General features: G+C 37.1%; 1 protein-coding gene across 1 annotated transcript; it reads right to left on the bottom strand.

The window, feature by feature from the left end:
- Positions 1-7,140: 7,140 nt before the first annotated feature.
- On the bottom strand, positions 7,141-10,109 carry LOC120526628 (homeobox protein Mix.2-like). Its single transcript, XM_039749790.1, has 3 exons — positions 9,778-10,109; positions 9,354-9,538; positions 7,141-7,746 (listed from the first exon to the last, which is right to left on the bottom strand). Exons 1-3 carry the CDS (start codon positions 9,836-9,838, stop codon positions 7,141-7,143), a joined length of 852 nt encoding a protein of 283 aa, XP_039605724.1. The 5' UTR covers positions 9,839-10,109.
- Positions 10,110-11,016: the final 907 nt, after the last annotated feature.

The following is an 11,016-nucleotide window of genomic DNA, read 5'->3' as shown; positions in this document are numbered from 1 at the left end:
ATTTTTCATTTTTTTACCGTATTATTGTTGTTGTTATTATTGTTATTTTATATGATAAAAAGTTTATGAAGGATTTGCATATTGAATGTCATTGTACCATACTATGATCATGAAGGAATTTAATTCAATTCAGTAGAAGTTGATTTAGATTTCCAAGAGCTATCCTCTTGGCGCTGTGTGCTGTTACAATACTAGGATGTATACTTGATGTCATTTTTATGATGAAATGCCTTAAAGTATGTTTATTACACTTTACATATAAATTAACTTCATCTAATGTATACTGTTAATAATTACACGTGTGGCAATGCTGGCACAGCAGTAGCAATGAGCTGGCTGCCCGTCCAGGGATTGTTGCTGCCTCGCGCTGTAAGGTTTCTGGGACTAACGCGACCCTGGATGGATAGATGGACGGGATAATTAATCGTGTATTTAGATTTTTCAGTGTTCCTTAAAAATTTGGAGGAATCAGTGTTCTAAGCTTATAGCTGGTTTTACATTTACTATAGAGCTTCTAGTGTGGTGATTGGTTACGTGGAGAATGAAAAATTGGGGAGTCTTTTTGGTATGTTTGACATAAAGAGTACGGCAAAAAAATTATTTCATTGTGGGTCACGTGTGTCCCAGCAAGAATCTTGCAGGAGTCAGGAACAATCCCTGGAGGGGGCGCTGTCATCTATATATTCATCTATACCGCTTTGTCACCGTGCCCCCATGTTTAATACAAGCTTTAATGCATTTCATCATGAAAATGATATCAAGTATACATCTTAGTATTCTAAAATGTTCAGAAAGCTGTGATATCATGAATATACTGTATTCTGTTTGATGAGCAGTGCCTGCACGCTTCCGTCTGCGAAATAGAAAGCCTATTTAAGAAGCATGTAGTGATTCACACAAATAGAACACAAAGCATTTAATGTGCTACTTTAGTTACAATGGGATTGGAGAAACTCTAGTAAATTAAACAAGTTTTAAGATGAAGTTTACGACATTCTACTTTAATCTCATAGTTTATTTTGTAATTAAAGTCGACATTTTGACCTTTTCATTGTGTCTATTATTTTTGGGCACTGTGTGACTTTCTGAACTTGAACTTTTGAGTGTCATTCCATCAAGTTCCTTTTGTTGCTCATACCACTACCTCCACTTTGCATTTGGTGAAATTCTTTTTTTCATATGTGGTTTTGTCATTGTCTTAAAAAACACACTCAACTGAAAGGGCTATTTATATTGATTTATATATTCAAATATGCAAAATTCTTGGTGGGGCAGCAGGCACGTTCACTTGTGTTACATTTCACATTGACTAGAATTTATCAGGCTAAAGCTTGTGGAATTTGGTTTACGCACATTGTACATTCGAATTTTTTTGTGCATACGCACATTTCCACTTTTATCCATATGCCATGTTTTAGTGTGACTTCTATGCACTGCATAGCTGCCCCAGCACTCTAATAATCTGGTTTAGATGTGTGCCTAAGCCAAAGAGACTGTCTCTCTCTTGTATATGCATGCATGCATGCACAAAACTGAAATTTGTCAGGATTGTACAACTATGATAGTATGTATCCACTAAGAAAGGACATTATGATATATCCATATTTAGGGGTAAAAGGGTAACCCCCCCCCACCCCAATATACAAAGACTATATACCCCAAAATCTTAAAAATGCTTTGCTTTGCTTGATTTGATTGAAATTTGCTGACATTATTTGTTGAAAATAATGCAGTAGAGAGTAGGCTATTCTAAGGCACCACATCCTTTTTTGGTTTAGAGCTGTGACTGTGAAAGTAAATGTGGCTTGCTGGTGTGTGCAAATGAAGGAAGCTGCTGAAGCAATATGAAGGATTACACAGAGAATGACACAGACCATTAGGGTAGATGAAATAGTAAAGAACATCAGATGCCCTGCACAGGAAGAAAAGATCGGATGATATCTGGCATGAGCTATGAAATGAAACCAAGAAGGTTCAGCGAAGCTCAAGTAAGATATGAGTTAGTAAACATGCTATAAAGTTGGGGGTGCTTGGGAGGGAGAGAGAAATACAGGAGGAACTGGTTTTCTTGTGTCCTAGACCAGAAGGGAATTATGACACTAGTTTAAACATTACCACAGTTTATGCAGTGTTGCCAAGTCCTTGGAGAACATGGTTTTCTTTCTAAAACCTTAATTTTAAAAATCTCCTAAACCTGGGTTTAGTAAGTTGCACAAGTGAAACAATGTTTTCAAAAGGAAACTCGGCTATTTTGCTTATCTATTGTGATGGAATATTTGACATAACCTACGAAGTAAAACTCATGGAGTGTACAGTGGCAGTGTGGTGCACTTGGCCAAAACATGCACTTCATTTAACTGTTTACACCACATGTGACAATAAATCTGAAATGAATTGATTACACTTTTTATCAATGCATAGCCTTGCATTTTTGAAAAAGATAATATTGTCAGCCTGCATATGGTCATTGAGTTCATATTGCCAATCAACAAATAGTGTTGAGTGTTTCCTGAAGTAAGAAAAACATAGAGGAAATGAAGAAATAAACTGCAAACTAACTGATGGAGACGAGTCATGATGGAACAGAATGAAGCATGAATTTTTTTTTTCTTTCTATATCTGGTATAGATGCTGTTTTTTAGACTGTGACAGAAAGAACAGGATGGTGCTTTTAAGTGAATAAAAGTAATTAGTAGGTTTTTTGGTTGGTAGGCATTGATGTAATGTTGCATTTTACCAGCTTTTAAACCCATACTAATAATTTTAAGAAGCATAGTACTGTATTCCCCTTTCCCCATGAGCATATGACTGGTAGTACATTCAAAAACAAATTCTTGAGTGATTGGAATAAAAACCTGCATTTGAAGCCAACTTTAATTCACTTTGCTTGCTACTGTTGTATGATACATAGGTATTGCTTATTGCAAAGTTAGGATCTGTAGTTTGCTCACCTTTTTATTTCAATTTCCAGCAATTTCCATTTTGTAAGTTTGTGTGGTTTATTTCAGTTCTTATTTGCTTTTTAGTTCCCAACTTTTTCCAAGGTAAACTCTTGTTTCCATACACTAGGCCTGTTTTAATTCGTATTGCTATTCAAATTTGATTACAGCTACCATTTTTATAGGATATGCTATGGGATGATGTTATATTTACATCCAAAATTCCCATTATTCAACCAATTACCTGTTTTGAAATAAGAACAATATAATTTCCTGTAATATTGTATTTTCCAATAGCCATCAACAAAATCCAAGGACACTCACCATTCACACAGGAAAGCATAAATGATTTTGTCATGGGCTACTTACTGTATGTAGTATATTACAATACAATGCAGTTTATTTTTGTATAGCCCAAAATCACACAGGAAGTGCCGCAATGGGCTTTAACAGGCCCTGCCTCTTGACAGCCCCCCAGCCAAGGAAAAACTCCCCAAAAAAACCTTGTAGGGAAAAATGGAAGAAACCTTGGGAATGGCAGTTCAAAGAGAGACCCCTTTCCAGGTAGGTTGGGCGTGCAGTGGGTGTCAAAAGAAGAGGGTCAATACAATACAATACACAGAACAGAACAAATCCTTACTACAGCATAAAAATAAAAATTTTAGAAGTACGGAGCAGAATTCAACAGTAGATGATATCACATAATAAGATTTGGATATTTTTAGAGTCCTGGAGACCTCATCCATCAAGCTGCCTCCCCCATTTGGCCATTCCACGGCTGAAACGTTGCTCGGCCAGCCAATCCGATGAAAGGACCCCTCTTTCCCGTGATTCCTGTCATTCTCCATCAGGGATGACTTTACCATAGGCAGGCAAACAACTTGGCAGGTGGGCCGTGGCACCAATGAGTGCTGAGTACTGAGAACAGAAACAGAAATGGTATGGGTTAGTATTCAATTATAACTATCATGTTACTTATGTTTTAGTGCTAATGACTAACAACAGAGATGCAGTATGTACAGTTAATCAGCAGCTCTAGTCAGGATATGCTAAACTGAAGTAGTGAGTCTTCAGCCGGGATTTAAAGGCTGGGACTGAATGGGGCATCTCTTATAGAAGCAGGAAGACCATTCCACAGTTTAGGGGCCCTGTAACTAAAAGCTCGACCTCCCACTGTTATTTTATTAATCCTTGGATATTCAAAAATAAGCAGCACTAGTGAACTAATATTAGAATCTAGTTTAAAAAATTATTGTGTACAGCAAAGGACATCCTGTACTTCTGATATATCTAATTAAGCAACGACACAGTAACTGCGGCCCATCGTCTAAGAAAATTGCCCAGGCAAAGCCTGCTAACACTGCTAGTTACTAACAAATGTCAATTGTTAATACACATACAGTAATAAACTGCATTATTAATCACATAATTGCCACACAACTTCAGAAAGCAGCAGCAGATATAGACAGGTTATATATCGAAATGTATAGCAGCCTCTGTTGAATAAAATTAGCCATAGTAAATGACTGTGGTGAGATATTTGCAGTTAAAGAGGAGGGGTGTGTAAGTTTTATATGAGTATTCTGGCAGTTCTTGTCAGGTTGCTCAGGCTTAGTGGGTTGTGCCATAGCAAGCTTTATACCATTTTATAGCCGAGTCTGAGACATTTCCAACAATATACAACATGCCCACATTTGAAAAAGGATACTGCCAAAGATGAAATTTTGACTTTTTTTTTAGGGGGTGTATGTGAGAGAGTATTTATATTTTATATAAATATATTTTTATATAAATTTTATATTATTTATATTTAGATTTTGGGCATACCTGTTGAAAGGTTCTGAAGGTGAGTGGGATGTCAATGGTGTCAAATGTTTTCAACAAAACTTTTCACAGGTACAGTTGCCATGCCTAGAAACGCCTCAGCGGTGAAAAAACTCACCTGGCATTACTTGAAATATACTGTATATGTAACAGAATTTTGGAAAAAAAATCAGTGTCAGCTTGTTTTTTTTGCTATTTTGCCTTTGGTGTTTAAGTAAATGAGTTTTGCAAACAGAATTAGTTCCCTTTCTTTATTTATTGCATAATAAGGCTGTATTATGGTGTTCTCCCCTCAGGTGGAAATTGCTAAAAAATGCCCTCCGCTGGGAAGACTTACTGCATGTACAGATTTTTCATTCATACTCTGAAGCTTACAATTACTATACAGCATAAATTTGGTGCTTACTTGTGTAAACCGCAGGAAGAGGAAACTGCCTCTACTCGGGGGTTCTCAGTTTCAGTTCTGGAGTACCACTGCGGTTGCAGGTTTTCAATCCAACCATTTTCTCAGGTCAGATGGTTATTTTTGCTACTTATTGTTTAAAGAGCTAACTTTTCCCCCCACTTATTTTGTATTCAGCAAAATCAGCTGGAGTGACATTGTCTTTTTTTTACTTTATAAAGAAAAGATAATAATTATGTTATTTCACTAGGGTTTTGCCTGCTTGTAGCCAGTTTTGACATCAGGCATTTGCTTGAATCATATTTTGTGGCAGTTAGTGAATGAGATTGACATTGATATTGAGATTCAGCATGTACCCAGCAGGCATTCGAGTGATAAGAATAGAATTGACATTATATAAGTCTATACAGTTTTTTTTTTAAATATGCTGATGAATAAATTTAGCCCGTCCAGTTTACAGTCACAGGGAGCCAGTGATTACTCAACAGCTCTGGGAGTAAATTATGTAAATGCAACCATTGTGGATGTTTCCTTATATTGTACATAAATAATTATTTAGTTACATACCACTCCTAATAAATTATTAATTTCCCACACAATAACAAGGAAAATCATTTTGTAAAGGTTGTTTGGGGCAGTGGTTGGTATGGAAAGGTCTGGGTACAACTCTTGAGCCATGTAGTGCAACTGTAGACTTTTATTATTGTTACATTTGTTTCTTATTGACCCCTCCCTACAAATGTATGACTACTTTATATAGTAATGCACAAACAACATGGTCAGGTTTGGTACTTATAGCTTAGCTGTTCATTTATGGTAGTAATTCCATAATTTGTAGCTGGCTGTCAGAACTGATATTTTCTTATTGATTTCAAAATATACAGATAATTGACATGCAAACTCTGTAGTATACATTATATAGGGGTCCTTCTAAAATTGCATTTGAAGCACCATAATTCAGTGCACTAAGGTATAATTTGTGCAGTGGTTTTTAAATTACATTTTTTTCATTACTTCCTTCACAAATTTGCAGAATATGCTAGTGCTCCAAAAATGGAAATATAAGACAACTCAGACATTGAGGGCTCATGCAATTGTGCTTAGAATGCGGCTGCCTCCTAATAGCTCCTGGAGCCTGAGCTGGAATCCCCTCTCAGTAACTGTGTGGAGTTTGTGCATTCTCCTTGTATTAGAGTAGTTTTCAGTACTTCAGCTTCCCTTCCAGATCTAGAAACTTGCAAGTTCGACTGACAAGTGGTGCCTATAAACTGATTCTGTCTGAGTGAGTTTGTGCATGAGTACATCCTCCCATGGATTAGACCCTCCAAGTTAGGTTTATTTCCTGCCTTAACATAAAATTGGCTAAAGATTACCCAAATCTGTGCTCAAACCCTTCCAATATTAAGTACTTGCTGGACCGAGAAGGAGTCAAGAATCTGACTTGAGAACGTGTTTTAGATAATGCAAATCCCACTGAGTTCTCTTAGTCATCATCAATCTGGGAATGTAAGGTATGGAGATTATGAGGCCACATAAAGACAATATAAAAAAAAGTAAAACAAATTTAATAAATAAAAAATACCAGCCTAACATCATGAAATATATTAGTCTACCGCAATCATAAAAGGTGTAACTCTATTATATTAATTTTAAAATATTCAATAAATTGCATTTATTCTGGTATTTCATTATTTCAAATGATATTTCATTGCACTAGTAAATTAAAAAAAAAAATCCTGTTGCTGGCAATCTAAAACAACATTTAACGATTTACAGTTCAATATAATGGCTTGAAAAAAACATTCTTCAAAGGCTCTAATGAAAATGGTCAAAAAAGATAACATTAAGGTTCCTCCGTCAATCTCATTCACTTGACCTTTGTAAATACCTCCAAAGCAATCCAAAGTACAAACAATTATTTACTCCTTTATTTTTAAATTTACTTTTTTTTATTATACACTGGAAATTACATTTTTACATTAAATCTGGAAATCCTGAAACTGCACCTGCATCCCATTCACAGTCAGAATCTGTGAAACGGCCGCCTGAATCTCCATCATCAGGTATTGGGGAAAAATGTCCAGTTTTGTCAGTTGTAAAAAAGTACGGCCTCTGTCCCACTGGACATGCATATGGCTTTGGAGATGAGCGAGTGGTGGGGATGGGTGGGATTACCTCCTTCATTTCTGGCCCGATGGTTTTGTTGGGTGGATAATTATCATATTCCACAAGGAAAACTGACTGGTCCTTTACTGAGTTTTTCCATGTTTGATTATGGATTGAATTTTGGTTCTTAAATTGCACATCCAATGGCATGCAACTGGGCTGAACATGATTGCTCCAGGAATTGCCTCCCTGGATAAGGCTTGCAGGTGGCTCTCTCTGTCTGTCAAGCTTTCTGTTGGTATCATTTATCAGGCTTCCAAACAGACAACCATGGGTTAGTCTAGATTGGCGATTCAACTCTAGGTGCTTTGGCTGATCAGTTGGATCAAATGATTTCACAAGATGATGGTCAGGTCTTCGAGGCGAGACTACTGTTTGCCGCCGAGCTTTTGCACGTCTGTTCTGGAACCAAACCTGTTATTAACCAAATAAGGAAATATGTCATAAATAAAAATGTATGTATTTAGTGGGATCAGCAGATATTTTATGGCAAGCCATTTAATGCCTAACTTTGATTAGTCATAATTACATTATGATATGTCATATTCTAAATGTCTGAATCATAATTTGGTCTATCTGGAAATTGAATTTGATATATCTACTACATTTTTGACTAGCCAAACTCAGAATTGGAGACGTCTAAAATTCAATGTTGACTTGTCAGAATTAGAATTAGAAATATCTCTAACATGCAATTGAAGAAATGTTCCCACCGACTTATGCAAATGTTTTAAATTACTGATATCTAAAATTTCATTACTCAAAATTCAAATTAGATATCCAGAAATTACATTCTCAAAATGTAAAGCTTTGACAAGTAAGAAAATGCATTTTAGATTCTTATGATTTACATACTGGTATCTGCAATATGGGTTCAAATTAGTCAAACTGTAACTGTTGATCACTAAAACAGCAGTGTGTTCATGACAGATATACAACCCTGCTATTAAATCAATTACTTTTGTAGTGCATTACAAGTCTTACCATTTGTGTATCTACTTGGTCACTTACTGTTTTGCACACTTGCACTGCCAAAATATTTGGTTTTCAAAAGGCAGGCAGTTACCTTATCAAGGAAAGCAGTTATGCACCTCTTTCTGCAGATTATGTACAATATAAAGAAGACTAGGCTGGTATGCTCACAAGGAATGTACATCTTGCAGTTTAACTGCTTCTAAATAAATAAAAGGGTCATGTGTGTAATGTACATATACACACACACAAAACACCTTTTACCAATTACTATTTTTCCCCTATGGATATAATATTTCATTAGGCATGAATGAAGAATTTTAAGAGCTGCGGGAGTATCACATATCATAAGACACATTATCTAATAAAAGACGAGATAACTGACCATTCTGAACTAAGTTATTGCAAAAAGGGACTTTGGGCTCTTTGTATCAATTATTCTGAAGTGAGGGTTTGTTTATTTTTTATTAAAAATGTAGTTAACAGATAAGTAAGAGATTTTATGTTAAATTACATTCCCATTTGGCTCATCCTAGCTGCAGACAGTTAGGCAGCCAGGCACTTGTAATCTGGAGTAAAGGCTTGTTTATAATTTAAAGAATGAAATAAAACGGTATGTTTGTACGATATTATTGTCATGTTATTGTCTATTGCAGATGAAGTACTACCTAACAAATCCTTAAAAATTGTATTTATAAGCTGGCCTTGAATGACTGTATAAAGGGGTACGAATGTCCCCATAAATCCCTTGGTTTGTTCGCGAACTTGTCCGTTGAACCGGCCCCCGTTGAGACCCTCTTAAACAATCGTTCTAACGTTAGTATTTTTAACATTACCAAATAGCTTTACCTCCTGTATTTTGAAGAAAAGAAGCCTAATAAAATAATTTGCTATGGGATGCAATCTTATGGTTTAGTCAGCGTTGGTAGTCAGAAATCAAAGTACACTTTACTGAAATTTGTATCTGCCATTTGTAATTGTGTCGCTTTACGCCAGTTAGCCTGATTATTTACAAACCAGGACACCCCCCATTATGTCGAGGTACTCACCTGAATTCGAGACTCCGGAAGCCCAGTGAGCTCCTCCAGGCTCTCCCGGAGGTAGATATCTGGGTACATAGTAGAAGCGAACACTTTCTCCAGAACGCCGAGCTGCTGTTGCGTGAAGTTAGTCCTCTTCCGTCGGTGTGTCAGGAACTGAAGAGTAGCCGACGAGCTGCGTACCCCACTGGAGTCTAAAGGAGAGTGGACACGATGGGGTTAATGCAGCACGCCTGCCTTGCAGTTGTTCCCTCCCTTCCCACGCGCGCCAAACGGACTCGGAGACGGTGTCCAGCTAAGGTAATGCACATTTCTGACATGGGTTGAGAACGACACGTTATCATATATAGTCTAGCGCGAACACCGTCACGAGGCACTTTAAGTACAAAGATGGCAAAAGACTTGTGAACCATCGAGAGCACGGCTCCTTTACCTGGGACGTTGGGCAGCTCCAGTTGCGAGCTGGTGACCTGCGCACTCATTGCCTCGGACATGCTGCTCCTCAACTTGCGTCTCTCAGTAGCGGTGAGTTCCTTTCCTACAATCAGTCTTATACAAGTTTGTCGGCTTTCTGATCAAAGTCACTTCAGAGGTGTCAACAGTTACCGATTTCTTTCGACTGGCACAGCGCTAACGCAGCGGGTTGCTTGTAGACGCTATTGTTCCGGCAGTTGCTTCGCTGGGTCTATTGGTGTTCGTTTTGAAAAGGCGCCCATTGATCAATTGAAGCTCGGCATCGGACCTATTAGCGTTTGATAACGTCAAATACACATTTCAAGAATAACATTTGCTTTGTAACAAGTCAGCAGCTAATACACAAATTACATTGTGCCCGTGGTGCTTGCCAAGAAGGCGACTTTTTATTATGTCAGACTTAACTTTTTTTTATTGTATAGGCGAACAGTTGAGGTTGTAAAAATATTGCGTTAGTATATTCTCTCATCTAAATTGCCCCTAGTATGTGTGTGTGTGTGTGTGCTGGCGCCCTGCCCGGGGTTTGTATCCTGCCTTGCGCCCTGTGTTGGCTGGGATTGGCTCCAGCAGACACCCGTGACCCTGTAGTTAGGATATAGCGGGTTGGATAATGGATGGATGGATGGATATATTCTCTAATTCCCATGTTTAATTCTGCAAAAACGTGCTGGCCAAAAATATTTTTTTAAGAAAACGATTGTATATGTGTTGTATATAATCATTAAAGAGACTTGGATGTTTTAAATGATTTTCTTCTACATTAAAATTTTAAAGCTCTAATGGATGGATGGTCAGTATTTAAACTTCTAATACAAATCAATATGAGGTCAAGTCTGGACTCTTAAGTGGGAATACAGATATTTGCTGTATGATTTTTGTCTTATACTTAACAATTTGTTTGATAGTGCGTTGTGTTTTATTACCCTGAATTAAAACATCTTGCGATGTGGATACTGTACTGACTGGCAGTTTTGTGTGAGAGAAAGTTTAATAATTTACTCACTCACTTTTCTTTAACAAACTAACCTTGCTGCAAGTTACAAAGAGAGAGCCACTTAAAACACCAGCGCATCATGTAATCACCTGACCTCATATCTAATATTCATAACCCTTTCATTCATCATGGAATGACTTTAACATGCACTGTATCCTTTACCTTGTGAGGACAAATCAAGAAATAATTTAGATATGCTCTCAA

This window comes from Polypterus senegalus, chromosome 3 (genome assembly GCF_016835505.1).
Source record: "Polypterus senegalus isolate Bchr_013 chromosome 3, ASM1683550v1, whole genome shotgun sequence".
Lineage (NCBI taxonomy): Eukaryota > Metazoa > Chordata > Cladistia > Polypteriformes > Polypteridae > Polypterus > Polypterus senegalus.
This window is presented reverse-complemented; position numbering and strand designations above follow the sequence as displayed.

Excerpts from the sequence above, each read along its gene's own strand:
- LOC120526628 (XM_039749790.1), bottom strand. The coding sequence starts at position 9,838 with ATGTCCGAGGCAATGAGTGCGCAGGTCACCAGCTCGCAACTGGAGCTG. Across the intron at positions 9,539-9,777 it reads GGAGCTGCCCAACGTCCCAG|ACTCCAGTGGGGTACGCAGC; the intron begins GTAAAGGAGCCG and ends ACTCTCCTTTAG. Across the intron at positions 7,747-9,353 it reads TTCCGGAGTCTCGAATTCAG|GTTTGGTTCCAGAACAGACG; the intron begins GTGAGTACCTCG and ends GGTTAATAACAG.